The 21,662-nt window shown below is 38.0% G+C and overlaps 1 protein-coding gene across 1 annotated transcript in view; it reads right to left on the bottom strand.

Annotated features, from left to right (window-relative positions):
* Positions 1-21,662, bottom strand: part of LOC146003885 (A-type potassium channel modulatory protein KCNIP1) — a 194,889-nt gene that overhangs the window by 19,498 nt on the left and 153,729 nt on the right. Inside the window, exon 3 of the mRNA XM_083142352.1 lies at positions 8,844-8,914. Within this exon, the coding sequence (XP_082998478.1) occupies positions 8,844-8,914 (71 nt within the window). The remainder of the gene's footprint in view (positions 1-8,843; positions 8,915-21,662) is intronic.

Here is a 21,662-nt window from a genome sequence, read left to right as displayed (position 1 = left end):
TTATGTATGTAACTGATGGCGGAATGTTTCAAATTTATACTTTTTATTAAACCCTTATTTGATAACTCAGAAAGATGTATCAGAACCTTTTAGATAATTTGTCAGAGTTTACTTATGTACAACCCGCAGTTGTTGGGAACGTAAGAACTTTCCTAAGCACAACGCATAGTATGCAGAAGAGTAACATGTTTGTTACGATGCACGAATGGCGTCAAAAGGGGGATATGCATGTTACAACATACGAATCAACTTATGAGAATGTTTGTTTCAAGCGTCAACTTCAGGTTACATTTACTTGAGAACAACTTGCCGTATTACAATGTAACAAACGCCATTCTTAATGATTTTTTCCGTACTTTCAAATGAACTGAAAATGAAATGGGGTTTTCATTAAAAAAAAACAACTAACTTTGTGTTGAAAATCGTACTTCCTTACGTAGTTGAACGAATTGCGTCCACTAATTTCATGAGCCCCTCTCATACCTATATATCTGCGAAAGCAGTTTTTCAATATTTGTTGTTGTTCACGAAATATTTCAGGTCGCAATGTTAGATGAGGCACCCTGTATGTGTGTGTGTGTGTGTGTGTGTGTGTGTGTGTGTGTGTGTGTGTGTGTGTGTGTGTGTGTGTGTGTATAAAATGTGTTAGTGTGTGTGTGTGTGTACTTCTTGATCTCATGTTGACAAAGTCACATACAAGGGCCTCCAGGGTTATTCAAAAGTCCCTTAACACCCCCTATAAAAAGTAAAGGAGTTAGGCTGGGTACAATTGGTCATGATAGACACAGGTTAGGCTTAGGGGGAACCACATTGGTGTGTTCCAAGTGGATGTCCGCCATATTAAATTCAACGCAAAATGTTGTATGGGAAGGGAGTCATGTGCATAGGCGCCGATTTCTTCAGAGATTGGAGTTGGGGGCAAAGCTAAGTAAAGCATAAATACTGATTTGTTTCTGTTTGCCGGGGGGGGGGGATTTTGAATATTTTTTTCTTCCTTAAGTTGGGGCTTAATACACTTGAGTTAACCTTCGAAAAGTTGTAATTACAATTGCCAGCTTTGACAACAAAACACATATATCGAACTTTATTAGCTGGACAAAAAATTCACTGTACTACTGTGATTATGTAATTATACAACATAATACTATACATGTAACTTTTGACTGAGAATTTGATTATCATATTTGGTATCCTAATACATATTCCTGCAATCCTTTATAGGAGTTTAATATTTGCATAGAAAAGGAAGGTCCAAGATAAAATTTTCATTCAGGCGAGGTCGATTTTTGGCACCCCAACTACCCACCTTAACTTTCTACCCTGATTCCACTACTTTACACCTTCGGCCAATAAAAAAGCATGACCGTGCTGTATATTTACGGTATTAACGACGGTAAATAATAGCCTTAATGTCAAAGAACGTGTATATTGTAGGTTGATATCAAAATAACAGTAGTCTCTTAGTTTAAATTGCTACAAGATTTTACAATATACATTTGTCATTGAGAAGTAACTTCAATAAAATTTTTCTGTACACAAATCCACTTCTTTACAAAACAAATATCCACATTTATGTAATCAGAAATAAGTATTTGGCTCTAAAAAATCGGGACGCCCCGGTTTGGCGCCGTCGAGGGCCGTGCCCTGGCAATCGCTTGGATGGCCCGGCCCACACATACATGTATTGTTTTGAACGTCGGTTAAGCATTGGTATAAATATGTAACTAAACTTTCAGCCACATCAATGCAGTACGAAGTAACACACACATGTTTACAGGTACATGTAAAAATACTACAGTATTCCCATGTTTCTTCCTCCACTCTCGCACATATTCATTCATAATATACCATGCGCTTTCTTTAACTCATTGTCGGTTTGAAAAAGGAAATACTGAGATAATAAACGCACAAGCACAAGAAAGATACTTAAACTGAGTGATAGTCCCACATTATTGATTCTGCCCATTTCAGAGCAGAATCCTGCGTAATTTCCCACCTGTTGTGTGCAAAAGTTTGTTGAAAGTTATACTTTGCGCCCCCTACAGGGGCGCCAAACGAGAACTGGAGAGGCCCGGTCCCACTGGCTCCCCCCTGAGACGAGTCTGATTTTATTTTATTCTGACTGCCACGCTGGAGACCGGGGGTGGGTGATGTAAGGTTGGAATTTCTCCGACTTTGTCCCCACACAAAGCGGCTCCAGGGCCCACCAGCCTCAAATCAAATGGTACTCGTCCGGAACGTAATGCTGATCACATCACCTCCAAGATGTCCGCCATAGAAAATATGCGGGGTTTCTACCGCCATATACCCTACATGTGCCTTCATGGCAAGGTTTTATGTGCATAGGGACTTTAATTTACCTTTTCCTGTATATATTGTATTCGTTTCTGTACCCCTGAGTAACTACGTTTATTTTTTTACATACGCGAACCCTCTACTATGTCAATGCCTGAGGGCCCCCTAAAGGCTTACTTGTCTCCGCCCCCCCCCCCGCACTGCGGGGTTTTGCGGCTTGTAGATCCGGCACTGTCCCTTAGCTGGAACAAAACTGAGCACAGAGCCTTAAAAATTGATTGATTAATTTGGTGTTCTAAGTCCACTTTATGCACAGTAAGACTAATCCGGACTGGACCTAAAGTTCAAAGTGGGATCCGAGATAGCACAGACAGCTTGCTGCAAGCTTACCATGGAAAGCTATTAGCTGAAGGCAAGCTTGCATCCAGCAATCTACGTAGTTACCAGAATTGGAAGTTGCAGCAAGCTTTTCATAACTACCAGCTGTAAGCTTACAGAATGCAATGCTCGAAGTAAGCTATAATGCGTATCTCTTTATTGATAGTATAAACATGGCTGTAATGTACATCGTATATATGCATAACAGCAAAACTAAAAGTAACAGGAAACCAAAGTTTTGCAGCACTTAGCTCCTGATTATATAGTCTGGGATAAAAATATTTATCATGGAAGTTTCAATTTAATTCAATACATTTAATTTTCTGATCTTTCTTGCGACTTTAGTATTCACACAGCTTTGAAAGATAATAAAGCACATTTTTTCACTTATTACAATCAAAGTTATCCTTATTTGCATTACTAAAACATATGTTTGTTTACATTTGAGTGGCACTGCCATCTAGCGTACGCTGCAAGAAAAATAAGCTTTGGTGTTTTATTCGCATTGGAATTCGTCCCACTGTATTTCGGTTTTATTTCATTTTGTCACTATTGTTTATGCTAAATAAGTATCTCTATTCTTATGTTAAATGGATGTCTCTATTGTTTTATTTTTAAAAAATGCATCCAATCACGCTAGGTAGAAGAGGCTTTCTACACAGCGCCTTGAATAACGTAGTGTGGAAAACGACCCAAGAAACTGGTTCCCCAGACGGATGAGAAACATAGATGGCAGTGCGATCAATGTCGGTGCTAATTTTCTTACGAAAGTAATGCGGCTTTGTTAGTTTTTGGAATATATTATGTAGATTTGTTTGTCTTGAAAGGCGGTACGTGAATTGATGGAAACAGTTATATTTGTGGAGTGATTTGCAGTCACGAAATGTCATTAATTTGGAAAGATAAGTAAAATAAAATGAATAAATAAATAGCATGCGTAACACATGAAGAAACATCGCAATGTGATTCCGGACGTCAGGTCTTGGACTGTGTATTGGAGTTTATTTTTCTCAGTTTATTTTTCTATGTTATTAGAATATAGATAGTATCCTGAGAGATATTTTTCATACCGAGGCGACAAACCACAAGTGTCGCTTGAAAGCGAGCAGTCTGTAATCAATGCTGCCTTTCGAACCGTAGGGACACAAACTCTGACTGCACAGTTTCCTCAAGGAGATTTTAGACCAAAGCGACACGCGACAAACGATACGAGGATTTCACACCAAAGCGACACGGGTCCTTCGGTCCAAGGCAACTTTCATACCGAAGCGAGACGCGATACATGTTGCTTGGAAACGAGCCAATCAAGAGCAACATTTCACATTGTAAAGGCATGACGGGCAGCACAGGCCAGCGTTCCGTTGGTGAAATCCTCAAGCGATAAGTGTCGCGTGCCGCTTTGGTGTGCAATATCCCTAAAGCAAGACACTCATTGCATCGCGCATGCCCGAACAACAAACCAAAGCAACACGTTGCAAGCTATTGAGGAAATGGCCCAGTTTGAGCGACACACAAGCGACAAAGCGACACGTGTGGCTTATCGTGTCACATAGATCTGTTGTTCGCACAATTAGCAGCAAACGCTTTCTAATAGACTGAAGTGCCGCTTCAAGGCTGTCGCTTGTCACTTAGTTGGGAACTCCCCCTGTAGCGCGTCGCTTCGGTCTGAGCACCCTTCCTTTAAGGAGCTTTCGGACCGAAAAAACAAGTAGCATGCGAATACGACATATGAACGTGTCGTTTTCTGTTTCGACCCTAATGCGCAATGAATGCTATTTTACAGTCTAGAAGTGTCTGTGTCACTAGTCACATCAGTGTAAACATCCCGTGTCGCTTGTCCCATTGGTCTGAAAGTTTCCTTATACTCATGTCGATGCACTCCCCTTGTCGTTTCATGCAATCATCATTATCATCAGTGCCGCGATTAGTTTAAAGCGGAAGAAAATAGACGGTAAATATAAAAAAATATAAATGCTTCAGTGTGTATATCTTTAAGAGAAATGATGATGATGATAATAATTATGAACCTAATTCATACATAGAAATTTAGTTACCAAGAGCATTCCACGCGTATTTTTTCTCCCGCATTATTAATGAAAGTATAACGATAACAGGACGTGGTCGACTGCCTAGAATGTTCGTTAATATCTTCGCAACCACTGTACCAAATATCATAGCAATTATCACATTCATAGAAATGCTTCATATAAAAGAATCAGACGTTGCAGCGAAAACTCCATTTACTTCCATTATAAGCAGACGAATGCCATGCACAGAGACCAACACCAGCGCCTCTAGCGGTATCATTTTCGAGTGGAACCAGCCAGAGAGGCCAGAACCGTGCCGTTTTCCACACTACGTCATTCATGGCGCTGTACTTTCTATGTGCTTGTGATTTAACACCGTGTGTCTACTTCTTGTGTGGATACATCAAGGTCCGGGTTTTTGTTCCTCCCCTTCCTGCAAGTGTGGACGATCTGAAGCAACGCGTCACAACAGCTGCTGCGACTGTTGACATGTACTTGCTGAGACGTGTTTGGGGAGAACTGGACTATAGCATTGACATCTGTTGTGTAACAAAAGGGTCACACATAGAACATTTGTAACTTAGCCATGTAAACGTCAGGACATACTCTTCCAAACATGTGCCGGCCCCCGTGGCGGAGTGGTTGGCACATCGCGCTACGACGCCAGGGATCCCGGGTTCAAATCCCGGCCTGGGTATGGATGTTTGTCAGTGTCCATTCATCAATTTCATCATATCATCACTCATCCCCATCTTGGCAAATTAGCCAAAAGTGGCACAAGAAGCGAAGTAAAATAAAGCAAATCAATCAATCAATCAATCAATCTTCCAAACATGTAAGTGTTTCAGCAACGTTATTAAAATCCTTTTTGTCAAACTTTGGAACTGTCGATTTATTTCAGGCTCACCCTGTATAATAATCAATCAATTATAGTAGGACATCTAACAAATGTGTACAGAATTCATACACAAATGGGGGCTCGTCCGGGATTCGGAACCAAATCTTATAAAATCACAAAACATCATGTTTACTGTTAAACCACACACGGTCTGGCACTAATTAAAACACTTCCCGAGCGTGTAATAACTTACTCTGAAACTTTCAGGAAAACAACTTAAATTTGTGGGGAAAGGGGTAAATCTCGTAACATTTATCATCCCCGGACTTGTGGAAACTCAATTCCATTTGGATAACATAACCACTTGAATCTTCTTTAGAATGAATCAACGAAATATTACGTTTCAAACTTTTACACAAAGGCTTACCGAACTCCCGCTCCCCGACATTGTTAACAACGTCGATCTCTTTGTGGCATTAGTGAGTCAACTTATGATCAAAGGAGCCGATTGAGAAAGTCATTCCGTAGTTTGCCTTCTTGGGAGAGTTCCATTACTCCTGATGGAAGATGGCGGTCCCTTTTGATAAGAAGTTTTCGTGGAACTTACTAAGGTCAAAGAACAGTGCTTATTGTGAAGTTAAGACAACCACGGAACAAAGATAAAAGGAATCTTATTCAATACTTGGAAACTAAGGATACGGAGAAAGCATTACGTAAAACAGATTCTAAAGATTGCATTTCACTTTCTTCTTTCTCAAATTCGAAGAAAATATTTGTGGCACGTGATGAGCGGCGGATCCAGAATTATTTTTTGGGATGGGCAGAGAATTTGAATAAGACCAGAAATATCATATTGTAGGATGTAACTCTGAAAAGACAACGTGAAACGTTTTTTTGTGCATTGAATGCAGCCACAAAATGCTATATTGCAATTTATTTTGTGAAAAAAATTGCGCAACGTTTGTTTTATGTTCGCTTTGCATCCAGGAATGCTACCAGGGACTGGGCCTACATTTTAAAGTAGGATCCAATCCACTGTGCCATGTACAGTGCTAATCATCGAATCGGGGACCTTCTGATCAGTTTTTGTGAACTACAAGTACTTGTTTAACAGTGATTTAAGAAAGATAGAATGAAGGTTGAGAATTGACAAAAGGACAGAAGTGTCACAAACATCGGAAAGACTTGCTTGTGAGAAAAAGGGACAGAGAGAGAGAGGGGGGGAGGGCTTGCAGTGCCGGATTTACAAATCCTGCCTCCCCGCAAAATATTACCAAAGACCCCATCTACCTACCTACCTTTACACACACACACACACACACACACACACACACACACACACACATATATATATATATATATATATAACCCATAATGGTTCGGATCCCACTTTAAACTGTAGATCCAGTACAAATTAGCCTTACTGTGCACAAAGTGGACTTAAAACACCAACTCAACATATATAATGTAGGTGCCTGTGTGTGTGTGTGTGTGTGTGTGTGTGTGTGTGTGGGTGTGTGTGTGTGTGTGTGGGGGTGTGTGTGTGTGTGTGTGTAATTCTTGATCTCATGTTGATAAAGGGCCTTCAGGGTGATTCAAAAGTTCCTAAACACCTTCTATAAAAAGTAAAGGAGTTAGACTCAGTACAATTGGTCATGATAGAAACAGTTTAGGCTTAAGGGGAACCACATTGGTGTGTTCCAAGCGAACGTCCACCATATTGAATATACAACTCAAAATTGTTAAATGGGAAGGAGGTGATGTGATGCATAATGACACTATTTTCTCACACCTGGTACATTTGTTACAATCATGGAGTCATAACTTTTTTCCTTATTAAATATATGTTGAAGAACCATTCACCACTGCATTCCTCGTGAAATCATAGCCTGATTTGATTCTAGTCTGACTGCCAGGGGGCAAACCCGATATGGCGTGGTGTTGATCACATCACCTCCAAGATGGCCGACATCGAAAATATGTGGGACTCTAGTCCCACATACCCTAAATGTGCCTTTCTGGCATGGTACCATGCACAGGGAACTTTAACTTTACCTTTACCTGTATACATATATTGTATTCGTTTCTGTGCCCTTGAGTAACTACGTTTATTTCTTGCATACGCATATACGAACCCTCTACTATGTCAATGGCTCAATTGTCTCCGGGGCCCCCCGCACTGCGGGGTTTTGCGGCTTGTAGATCCGGCACTGCCTTTTAGATACTCCTGCTTTATCTCCCTTAGTGTCAATTTATGTGCAACCTCTCTTTCCCCATACTCTATTCTTTAAGGTCCTCCAAAATGGCGCAGTACTAATGTGATTTTTATGTAATCAAAACCTAGATTCGATTTCCAGTGAAGCACAATCCAGTGTCCAGCAAACCTATTATTGAAGCACTCCATCATGCATTCTTTGAACAATGTTTGTTGCTGGAATATAACAATATCATGACTTAAACTAACATTTAGTCTTCCTTTCGGGAGGGACACATGACAACGTACCCCTCCCGCTAAATCAGCCAATAATAATAATAACTATGAACTCACTGTTTGCTCATTTGCTTCGCTTTCCTTTCGGAAACTCTAAATATTTCATTTTTCACCAATTGGGAATATTTCAGGAAATTTCCTTCAGAAAGATATTAGTAAGAAAGTGTATGCCCCAAGGAAATCGGAAAATAATTGAGACAGTGGAAAATTTTCAACGAAATCTCTCAGAAAATATAAAAAAATATTCAAGTATTACATAAATCTTGGCAGTAATACATAAAGTTCCAGAAACTTGATATCTTGATAATTTTTAAAATAATAAAGTGGACATTTTTAATTTTCAGCAAATATGGAGATGCGATTTTCTGAAAAATGATTATACTCTGACCCTACTATATCTGGAGCAGGCGAACGAAAACAAGTCTCTGCGCCAGTAGTGACGCGAGACGGCTCCACCAATAAACACGTGAGAGGGAATGGGATTGCGTGGAGTGGGATAAAAGACTGCAGTTACGAGACTTCCCACCAGCGTGTACTGCTTAGCTCTGCCCACTCGATTTCCCACCTTCTCTTCGTTATGCGCGGCCTTGCTCCAGAGATACCCGAGACAGGGTATAGGTAGATGTCAATTCTTGAAGAGAGCCAAGATGTCCAAGTAAAAGATGGGACCAAGATTGAGATTAGAATCAGTATTATTTTATTTGGAAAATTATTCATATCACTAAAACATAAGCACTAGACTATTTAGGGAAATGTAGCCATAAATAGAAATTTTTCTTGACAAATCGCCGTAAAATTAGAAAACAATACTTACCCTAAAACTAATAGCACCGTTACTGTTGACATCGAAGGCCTTAAAAACGTAGTGAGCGTATAAACTGGAATCTGAAAATATGAATAAAAATGTTAATAACTGACAATATATCGTATCATTCTGTGAATGACGGGATCGAACCTGCCACTCCAAATAGATTTATGGGTGATGTAGCTAATCATCATTCATCCTCATTAATGATGAGAGCACTTGTCATCACGACAAGTTGGACGCTTGGCAGCAAGAGGCACAACTGAAATAGAATACCTTACAAAACAACTAGAAATGGCAAATAGTCACTCGTTGGATTTTAGAACCTTGAACCCGAATCATACATGGTAAGGATTAGGATAAATACTTGTCTAGACTTAACAATAGATGATCAAATCAGTAGCGAAGTGTAAAATGAAAACGTCCTTTCTCCAGGCTTCTCAGCTAGTCGACCTCAGTCAGGGAGACTACTCTCCTTCCCTACTCTCCAAAGTCCTCTTCCCTGTTTCCAATCAATTCGAAAAGTGTCCTCTCCCAGCCTGTCTGCTCCTCTAAACCCCTGTCAATCGAGACTTCCTCCACGCTGATTCGTGAGTTTTAACCAGTGATGTGCGTCTACGCGTAAACAACGATAGTCTACATTCTACACGTAGACTATTTTAAACACGTAGATGACGTAATCTATGTAAACAACATGGCGAAAGGTGATAACTTAGCAAAGGGCGCCGTGGAAGTAAAACAAAATTATACTGCGTATCAGTTGCTCATGTGGGAGGAGAACTTTTGATACTCTTCCTTCCAAATTCGAACAATTTATCACATAGGAAAAGAACCTAACATAGGAAATATTCTAGTGTTTTATGGGGAAAAGACTAATTTTGCCTCACGACTGCCATCTGTTGTTGTTTTCTCATACTATTTATCTTCTTCCATAGTTGATAGAAGAGAAGAGAAATTTTGTTGCAAATTGGATTCTTTTCAGTTCATTAGGAACCAATATAGTTGAAAATGTCACGTTCTTTTAATGAAATCCTTGTTAATTTTAATGTACTTTAGATTGTCTACGTAGTCTATGTAAACTACAACCCAATGTAATCCACGCGTAGATTACGTGTAGACAACGCATGTACGGCACATCTCTGGTTTTAACCTTCCTATACTTGTAACTCTGTAACCTGAATACATCAGGAAGTCTGCTGACTATGCATAATTAAAATGCCTCAGAGGAACAGACAGCTGGTGTAAACAAGTGAACGACCCTTGGTGAATTGAAGCTTCTAGAGAAAGTTTAAATAAAATAAATAATAATCCTATGGATTGAGACGATATGATAGAAAAAAACAGTTTGGAAATATCTCTGGAAGTGGTAATGTAATATAAGATTCATAATAGATAACAATATGAATAAAAATCACCTGCTTGCATCAAGCATTTGTAGGTAGTGTTGCATTTCGTATGAACAGAACAAGAAAGGACCTGATACATAGTGCTCATAGTTAAATATGAATAAAAAATTGGAGGTTCCTATCAATTTGAGCACATGCTAGATATTTTGTAAGGTATGTGAAGAAAATTTTCAACAGTGGTTGTTTTTTCTGGCACAATTGATTTGTTTATTTGCGTGTGTATTTGTTTGTTGGTGACACTGACAGATATACTTTACATCGGGTATGACGCCCGTTGCACTTTGGGAATTTTCCTTTTCAATCAATGCTCTATATTTACCTTTTTGTCACTTCATCATTGTCAAGGGGCGTGTAAGGGGTAACCTGAGAATACACATGAAAGTCAACCCCACCTCCAAGTAGTACACCCCGGAAACTGCATTGTTGTAGGCCAACGATGCTCTGGCGCCAGTATAAAACACTATTGGTTCGTGTCTGTGCTTGTTCTTACTTGTACCGAGTCTGAGTGCCCGTTACATCCACAGCTTTTTACTAATGTATGGAGATGTTATTCTCGAAGGTAGTATAGTTGGTTTTTCGTAAGGGATCTATGACTATTAATTTTAAAAATTAAGTGATGAAGGTTTTAACAAACGTTTTTATTTTCTTGTTAGTTTGTTTTGTCTAGTTAAGGGGTTTAACCCCGTATTGTGTGACGGGCAAAATAGCCTATGTGCTGATGTGCCCATAACATAAAAATCAAATCATTATAAGTAAGAACCTATGGAAAATAAAAAAGCCTTCTTCATAGCGATGGTCCAAAACGCTATATGTCACTCCAGTGTAGCATTGGAAATATAGTCGCCTTTCCTCCAAAATTAGAAATAGTAGCATGAATGGAGCAAAAATTAGTACACAATTCTGGTGGGTGCCGTGCAGAAATTGGTTAAATACCAGATTTGTAGTAAAATCACAGGTTTGTCGTTAAGTTTGATTCTCACCACCAGTAAGAGAAATTTCACCTGAAGACGAGGGAAGAGGTGCTTTTTCGAAATGTAATGTTAGAACACTAGGCAATGGATAATGTCCAATTAACATTGCATGCTAATGTAGAACCATTGTTACTAACATTGAGAGAACTAATTCTCAATCTTGCCTATCTCGGGCGTAGGATCGGACGAGAAGTCCGACTGCATGGCCAGCGTACGTCCCTGATCTGACGCCCCTTGAGTAATTGTTTTGGAGGCATAGCAAGAGCCTCGTTTATGAGGCACTGACGGACGACCCAGAATCCAAGATGCTAGCAGCATCTGATATGGTTCGGAAGATGCCTGGAGTCTTTGGAAGAGTGCGCTAGAGTTTTCTTCCACAGTAGTGTAATTGATGATACTATAAACTCGAGAAAGTATGAACCCCCCTCAGGCAGATTTGGCTACACTTAAAACTAGCTCAACATGCCCATAAGAGTTTTTTGCTCAAGTGTGGAACCCTGTCTAATCCAAGATTTTTGTAAAAATGCCCTCGGGAATTTCCCGGGAAAGTATGACCCCCCTCAGATTGATTTGGCTACACTTACAAAAGCTGCATCTGTGAGATTGTTGTCCATAAGCTTGTTAAAAATAAGCCCCTCTTGATATTGTTTTTGGCTACACTTAAAACTAGAGCAAACGTATTAACACCCCCCCCCACACACACACACCCTCACACACACACCCACACAAGTAGTATGATTTGTGGTACAACCAGCACCACTTATAAGTGTAGAAAAGAAGAGCTCAAATGATTAAACAGCCCGATTTGCCCACACTTAAAATTATGCCAAGATGCTCTTATTCCCCAATTCTTCAAGTGTGATATGCTCTTAATCCCCAAGAATTTTGAATCCTAGTGTAGAAAAGAAGAGTTCATATGCCCCGATTTGCCCACACTTAAAATTATGTCAAGTACCCATATGATTTTATTGTTTATAGTGTGTTATTCTGTCAAAATCCCAAGAATCTTGAATTCTAGTGTAGAAATGAAGAACTCCCCTCAGACAGATTTGCCTATGTGTGTAAAAGCTACTTCTCTCAGTTTGTTGTCCATAAATTTGTCAAAAATATGCCCCTTCTGATATTTTTTTTGGCTACACTTAAAACTAAGCCAAGATATACACACACACACACACACACACCTACACCCCCCCCCACACACACACAAAGCACATTGTTGAACCCAACTGATATTTTTTATTAAGTATAGAGTTTTGATTTGAACCCCAAGAAATTTTATATAAATACCAAAGCCAAAAATATTCACACACATACACACACACACACACACACACACACTAAATATACAAAACACACTGCTGAACCCAACTGATATTTATTATTAGGCATAGAATTTTGAATTGAAGCCCAGGAAATTTTATATAATAAACAACAACAAAAATCAAAAATATTGTAATCAATGCAATAAGAATATATCCAGCCCCAATTGGGCTAAGCATCAAAAGAATTGTAATCCAGACAAATGCAGAACTCCCACAAAAATATGCCCTAAATGCCATAGAAAATATAGCATGGAATACTTCACATATAAACATAAAGGTACTTGTTCTGCACAGTCATCAACATTGCCCCCACAACCATCTACATCTGGTCTGAAAAGGAAGCATGAAACACCTGTTAATGCTGGATCGGCAAAGCAGCCACGCTATGAACCCATCCATAGCAGTTTTAATGGCCAATTAAGGGATCAGCGGTTTGTATCAGAGCCAAGATGTGATATTAAGAATTTTTTGAACAGTATAAATCCAGATGTGCAGGCAATTCTAAATGCACAAAATGGCTCTTATAAGCTGTCCCTCAAATTGTTTACACAATATAAGAAATCAAATGGCACAAAATTTACACAGCCCCACATAACAGAAACTGTACCTGTATATTCAAATACAAATTCAGACAAAATAATAAGCAGTTTGATAGATCAATTGATTATTAAACACTCTGAATTTGCTGCAAAAGAGTCTGGATGGAGCCTATGCGGATCTCCACACAAGTTATATATTAATATTTCTGAATTCAGCCCATTACAAGGATCTACATATCTGCCATTACCTGCCAATATTAAAAACAAAAGAGCCGTGGTTAACATAGAAAATACCGACCAGAAATGCTTTTTGTGGTGTATTTTAGCTGCTTTGTTTCCAGTTTTAAGGAATCCTGAGAGAATAAGTTATTATAAACAGCATGAACATATTTTTAATGAAGCAATGAAGGGCTTAGAATATCCAATGTCTGTTCAGAATATTGATAAATTTGAAAAAAAAGCCAGGGATATTAATGGTAAACAATTATCTATTAATGTATTTACTTGTTCTACTGGCCATGGCAATTGCTTGATAGCACCTCTCAGAATCAGTACATTTGATGATGATTCTGCTGTTCCGATTGATCTGCTCTTAATTGAAGGGGATGATACACGCCATTATACTCTGATACATAATCTTGAAGCTTTAGTCAGAACACAACTAGACAAAACTCATAGAATATTCAAGTTGTGCAGAAGATGTTTGTCTGTATTTGATGGTCAAAAAATGGTGAATGGGGTTCGGGAAGAGAATGCAGAAATTGCTAAAAACAGGTTAATTGAGCATCTGAAATACTGTGGCAATCATAAACCTGTTCATATGGTGATGCCCAATCCAAGTGAAAATGCCAAATTTAAAAAAATTGAAGCCTTGTTGGAACACCCAGCATATAAAGTCTGTGATTTTGAATCAAATCTCAAACCTCTTGCATTCTGTAGCCCAGATCCTGATGAATCTTCAAGTACATCATACCAGTTACATGAACCTTCTAGTTTTTGTTATGTTGTTGTACAGGATGGTGTTGTTAGTAAAGAAAATTTATACATGGGAGCAGATGCCATCAAAAAATTTGCAGATGAAATAGAAAATGAGTGCCGTTGCACTCAAAACCCATATTGCCTTTAACAGAGAAACAGATTGAAGATTTCAACAATGCAGAAAAATGCCCGGTATGTGATTCTGAATTTTCAGATACAAATATCAAGGTGAAACACCATTCTCATACAGATGGTAAATTCTTAATGGCCCTGTGTAATAGCTGTAATATTAAGATCCAGAGACCAAAATTCATCCCTATATTTTGCCATGGAGCATCCAATTATGATTTCCATCATTTGATCAGGTACGAGGGGTTTGACAAGCAGAATTTAAATATTTTAGCTGAAAATAATGAGAAATATATTGCCATTAGCAAAATAATTAAAGTTAATGGTGTTCCTATTCAATTAAGATTTCTTGATTCATACAGAATTTTATCGGCTAGCCTGACTACACTGGCCACTCAATTATCTGATGATCAATTCAAAATCACATGTGCTTTGTTTCCAAATCAGGAGCTGAAATTAATTAGGCGGAAGGGTGTATATCCATATGATTATGTTACAGATTTTTCTAAATTTGATGAGTGTTCTCTGCCACCACAACAAGAGTTTTACAGCAAAATCAGAGGATCTGGAATCACTGATGAAGATTATCACCATGCCCAGTTGATGTGGAACAATTTAAAATGCCAGACATTTGGTGATTATCACAAGGCTTATTTAAAACTTGATGTGACCCTCTTAGCTGATATATTGCAGGCATTCAGAAAATCTTCCATGCAAAATTATAAACTAGACCCAATGTATTTTTACAGTGCGCCAGGCCTAGCATGGTCTGCAATGTTTTTAAACACTAAAATGCAATTGGATCTGATCCAGGATCAAGATATGTATCTGTTTATGGAACAATGTATAAGAGGAGGCATGGTGCAATGTTCTCAGAGATATGCCAGAGCAAATAACAAATATATTCCTGATTATGATCCAGCACTGCCATCAAATTATATACTGTATGTAGATGCCAACAGCCTCTATGGTTATGCCATGATGAAAAAACTGCCATATGCAGAGCTTGAGTGGGTTGAAGATTTCAATATTGAAGATCTTAAGGATTTTGATGACAGTAACTATGGCCTGTTCTTAGAGGTTGATCTGACAATTCCTGATGATTTACACAACACATTTTCTGATCTGCCCCCAATTCCTGAGGTTCAGTGTTCACCTGGCTCTAAACAGAAGAAATTGATGATGACTCTAGAGCCGAAACAGGATTATGTCATATATTACAAAAACCTCCAGTTCCTGATGAATCATGGTGTTCAAGTGACCAAAGTTCGAAAAGTTTTGAGGTTCATGCACTCAAGATGGTTGAAGCCATATATTGATACAAACACAGAGCTTCGAACATCTGCAATGAGCCAATTTGATAAAACTTTGTTTAAATTGATGGTCAATTCAGTGTATGGCAAAACAATTGAAAATGTCAGAAAACATATTGATGTTAAAATAATTACTGACCCCAGCCGGAGCAAAAAATTGATTGCAAAGCCCAACTTCAATTACAGAAGAATTTATGATGAGAATATGGCACTTTTCAACATGAAAAAAACAAAGATTAAGTTTGATAAGCCTATTTATGTAGGGGCTGTGATATTGGAATTGGCCAAATTACACATGTTAAAATTGTATTATGATGTGTTGAAGCCTTTTTATAAGGATCGTGTAAAACTGATGTACATTGACACAGATAGTTTTGTTTTTGATATTCAAACAGAAGATGTTTATCAAGATATAACACAGCCTGAATTGTTTAAATATTTTGATACCACTGAACATTCAAAAATTAAACACCTCAACAAAAAAGTGCCTGGCAAGTTAAAAGATGAGACACTTGGTGATGTTATTGTGGCATTTGCTGGGTTAAGGGCCAAGATGTACAGTTTTGAAACATGTAGTGGCGCTGTTGCAAAAAAAAAGCCAAGGGCATTGGCAGAGTGACTGTAGACAAAGAGCTTGAATTTCAAGATTATAAAAATTGCCTCAAATCATGTAGCACAATCAGAACATCAGAATCCAGAATTCAGAGTGTGGATCACTTGTTGACTACAAATATTGTAAGAAAAGTGGCTCTGGGCCCACATGATGATAAGAGATGCATTTTGTCATGTGGCATACATACTTTACCATGGGGTCATTGTGATTTGAAAAGTGGCAAACAATGCCCAATTACAGAGCATGATTTGAAATAAATAAACATGCCTATGAACTTATTTGGGTTCAAAAAACAGGCTATTATGGACCTGCCAACACCACAACCCTCTTCTGATATAATATCTAAACTAAGTGCTTTGTTAATTATTCATTTGAACAGCATATTTACAGATGTTGATGATGAAACAGGTAAAACATTGTACATATTTAACAATAATTTAAATCATTACCAATTACCTGTAGGTGGTCAATTGCAATTTATTACAACCCCTGAGGGTAATGTCAAGATTTCAGTAGGGAGAAATATTTATAGAATTAAGCACTCAAACATGATTTCTGACACTGTATATACTGTTTCTGCTGGTTACTGCTTATATATTGAGGTCCCTGGGTCATATGACAAGCTTATACCTTTTTTTATAGAATTAAGAATCACATATTCAATAATAAATAACCACTAAAACAAAAATGCCTAATGATATATTTGGCCATACAAGGCATGAAGATCACAGTGATGAGATTCTAATGCTTGATGTCAGAGTCAAGAAATTAAGAAGTGATTTACAAGCTTTACAAACCACACTCAATGCCAGTCTTCAACTAGAAATTACAAATTTACAATCACAATGCATGGACCCTCTTCTTAAAATTGATTCTGAACTCAAATTATTGCTTCAGAAATATACTGATCTGGCAACATTGGATAATTTTCAAAGTTTAGAAGAAGCTGTAGCAGCTCTTCAAGCCAAATTTAAGACCCAGGCCACCAACTCTGAGCAATTGAAACAGCAATTGGAAGAGCAGATAAATAATGTCCAGACACAGCTCCAAACAATTGTCAAAAGCATAAAATCACAAGAAGATTTTGATCTAGTGATTTCCACTCTAAAAGAACAGATTCAATCACTCCAAATACCTAATCTGGACCCTCTGAACAATGCCATAGCCGAGGTTAAAGAAAAAATTGAGACACTTGAAAATTTTATGAACAACTTGCCATCTTCTGATGCTTTGAGTGCAATAACTCGGAGTGTTGCCAACATTAAGCTGCAACTTGAAACATATGAAGATTTTGGAAAAATTCAAAGTACCATAACCCATCTTGAGGGTACAATAGCAGCAGTGCAAAGTGATTTGACAAATGTACAAGAATCTCTAGAATCCCGCCTGCCTGGTATTGTAGACACACTTGTCAGTGTCCAGCAACAGATCACAAAGCTTGAAAACCTCAACACTGAATCTGAGCTATCTCATTTTCATCACTTGATCGATGATATCCAAACAAAACTTGAAATTTTACAAAAATCAACACCCACTCAGGCAGATATAGCCCTGCTCCAAAATGCTATGCAAAATGTGGCTGATGCATCTGAATTAAATAATGTGAAATTGGCACTTGAATCTTTGCAAAATACTGTAACAAATCTGCCTACATCACAGGAACTTTAAAATATTAAGAGAGCAGTGAATCGCATATTGAAATAAGAAGATATCAAGAATATCCAGACAGAGATCAAACAACTTACTCAGACAGTGGCCACTCTACCAACTAATCAACATATTAATGAACTGCATGCCCTGTTTGAGGATATCAGAAGACAGGTCCATGATCTTACTGCTCAAAATTCAAAATTGGCAGTTATTGAAAATTTGCAACAAATTGTAGCTAATATCAAGCAACAGCTAGGGACCATGGAATCCAATCAAGCAAATGCCCTGTCTGTTTTTGCCACCCAGCTACAAGAAATTGTGCAACAATACAAGAAACTTGTTGTGGACATAAAGATCAAGCCAGGCCATGATGATGTTGTTAGGACCATCAATGAGCACCTTGAATCTGTAACAAGCAGATTGCTTACAGCAGAAAAAGAAATAACAGGCATAATCGAGAATCCTAAACATACAGTAATTCTTGAATTGTACAGCATCCCCAACAAAGAATATGATTCACCATTTACACCAGGTGGCAAAATATATATGCTGTCCCCTGCACAATTTTATTACCAGTTTTTTGTTGGGGGCACACTGAGACCAATCAAGATCAAATATTGGCTTCAACCACAGGCACACCACTACCCCACCTTATCAATAACAAATGCTAACAACAAACAAAAAATCACCAGTGTAGAGTTAGAGGATTTTACAGATCCCAATACATTAGAAACATCTTTTGCTGAAGATGATGGCTCTCTGGAATTTCATATACAAATAGGAGACAAATTATATTTAGAAAATCCTGTAGTATCAGCTGCTGAACACCCCATAGTTGCAATATTCTTGTTTTCATATTATGTCTAGACAAATTATTGTTGATGAATTACACAGACAAGCCAGACATAATTATAAGAGACTGCCAGTAGTCACAAAAGCATAGATGATTTATGGCAGAGCGACTTGATTGAGATGGCAAGTGGACAGCTGAAAAACTTAGACAAAATCAACAAGAGCTACAAGTATCTACTCACTGTAATAGACACATTTTTAAAATTTGCCTGGGCTGTGCCACTCAAATCCAAGACTGGAAAATGTGTTACAGAAGCCATCAGGACAATCATCAATCAGAGTGGAAGATCACCGCGCTATTTGCAAACAGATAATGGCAAAGAATTTTATAATTCAGTGTTTCAACAATTTATTAAAAGCCAGGCAATAAAACATTACTCGAGTTACAGTGATCTCAAAGCCTCAATTGTAGAGAGATTCAACAAAACCCTAAAAAATCTTATGTATAAACAATTTACACTTCAAGGTAATTATAAATGGCTTAATATTCTTCCAGAACTTCTACATAAATATAACAACTCGGTCCATTCCACAATCAACATGAAACCCTCTGAAGTAACTTCATCTGATGAGCAAAAATTGATCAGGACTGTTTATTATCCTAGATACCAGCCAACAACAAGAAAGGCCAAATACAAGGTGGGTGATCAAGTAAGAATCAGCAAATATAAGCACTTATTCAAAAGAGGCTTTACAAGAAACTGGAGCACTGAATTATTTACAGTGGTTCAAGTTAAACCTGGGACCCTTAACACATATATAATAAAAGATCACCGAGGAGAAATTCTCAAAGGCAGATTCTATGAAGAAGAACTCAACAAAACTAAACAGCCTGACACATATCTCATAGAAAAAATCATCCGCAGAAAAGGCAACAAGTTATTTGTCAAATGGCTAGGACTTCCAGAACACAGCTGGATCGATGCAGACAAAGTGATAATATGAGCACCTGGGATGTTATAAAAAGGCTGCCAGAACCTGAACAGCAGATTAAGAGAAATGGCAAGTTGCTGCCTGAAAATATTAGATGTCTTATTGTTGGGCCATCAGCTTGTGGTAAAACTACACTAATGATTGATAATTTTTTATTGGCACCCAACTGGTTAGACTGGAAAAACAGGCACTTGTATGTCTTCTCTAAGAGCTTGGAACAATTAAAATATCAGCAGCTGATGAAGCTATATGATGGATTGGATATTGCCACTTTTGAATCAGATGTTAAGCCACTTCATGAATGTCTCGGTAATTCTGTTGTTGTGTTTGATGACATTATACTGGATAATAAAAACAAGGTTAGAAATTTCTTTACACAGGGCCGACACAAAAACATTGATTGCTTCTACCTGGCACAGACTTTTTCTAAAATACCGAAGCAGCTGATCCAAGACAACAGCAATTTTATATGTGTGTTTCATCAAGATCATACCAACCTCAAACACATACATGATGAATATGTAGGTGGGGACTTGAGCTACAATGATTTTTCCAAGTTTTGCAGTAGGTGCTGGAACCAGGACAGTTATGGGTTTGTCACAATTGATATGACAAGAAAACCCAATAGTGGCAAATACAGAAATAAAATCAACTATTTTCTAGACATTGAAACATATATAAATAACCATGAAAAGGCCAATCATTGATGATCTTAAATTAAGAGATTATCTTGTAAAAAGATTTAAGGGATGGAAATCACAGAACCGAGGAATTTATGAACAACACAAACAAACAGAACAGCCTATTATTGATGCTATTAGTGAATTAGGTAAAAATATCAAAACTGTTACAGAGCAAAATCAAAATTTGATCACAGAGCTTGTACCTGTAGCTGCAAGGAACATATTAGATTATCCAATCACCCCACTTTCTAGTATTCATACACCTAGTCCTGTTGCTCCTCGAAGAATTGAAGCTACTCTGGATCCTATTGAATTGGGTCTTCTTGCTCAAAAATATTTAAGCACACCTAAAGACAACAAAGATGAGGTCTTTGGCTTATATGCTGACACAGAGCGTGATGGTAGCATCATACATAGAATTGGCAATTTCAGAGTAACATTTATGGGAGATGATATAATTGTATATTCAGAATCTCATCTTGGAGAAAAAGGTGGTTTTGTTAAATATCCCGGCACACCTGCGTTGTGGGAACTGATGACTAGGAAAAGGCCTGGCAGCTATACAGATCAAGATTATGAGCATTACAAAGAAATATTAATATAATCAGATGCTCTATACCAGAAGAATGATCCCACACAAAAAAGAGTCAAGTCTAGCAGTGGAGCAAAATACAACAATTTAATCAAGCCCATATGGTCACAAATCAAGACAGGTAGTGGAACCAAACAATACAACACCCTGCCTAAAGAATTTGTGTGGGTTGATGATGTCAGGAAACTTATAGATAGGTTATTGGTGATAGCTGGGGAGGAAAATGCTGGCAACCACAATTTTTACAATGAAAAGGTTGGAGTTATGGACATGATAAGCACAAAATTGTCTAATTTTATAGTGAATGACACTAAGGGGATTGGATATCTTATAAAAATTATTAATATTCTACCACCTAAATTTTGGAATATTTCTGAGGGTCGGGGGTTGGTTAATGACATTATAAACAAGCTGCCATTTGAACTACATATTCCATACTATCAGTATTGTGGTCCCGGTACAAAATTGGACCATAGATTAAACAGAGGTGATCCTGGTGTTAATCCCCTAGATGCTGCTTGTAGAGACCATGACATAGCATACAACACACATTCTGATCTTGACAAGAGACATGTTGCAGACAAGAAATTAGAAGAGGCTGCATTTGGTAGATTTGTAAGCAAAGATGCTTCTTTGAGTGAAAAAATAGCAGCATTGGGAACCACCATAGCTATGAACACCAAGCAAAAACTAGGGTGGGGGCTGTGAATATGTATATAATAAACCTACAATGAAGGCCAAGGGTGTTATGTATCAAATACCTTATGCAGGTCTTAAATCTCTTAAAACTATTGATAGTCTTTTGACCAAAAAGCAGCGCAAGAAAAAAAGCTCTTGTATTGCCAAG

The sequence above is a fragment of the Lepisma saccharinum genome, chromosome 21 (assembly GCF_977018435.1).
Source record: "Lepisma saccharinum chromosome 21, izLepSacc3.1, whole genome shotgun sequence".
Classification (NCBI taxonomy): domain Eukaryota; kingdom Metazoa; phylum Arthropoda; class Insecta; order Zygentoma; family Lepismatidae; genus Lepisma; species Lepisma saccharinum.
The sequence above is the reverse complement of the archived record's forward strand: the minus strand, read 5'-3'. Positions and strand labels throughout refer to the sequence as shown.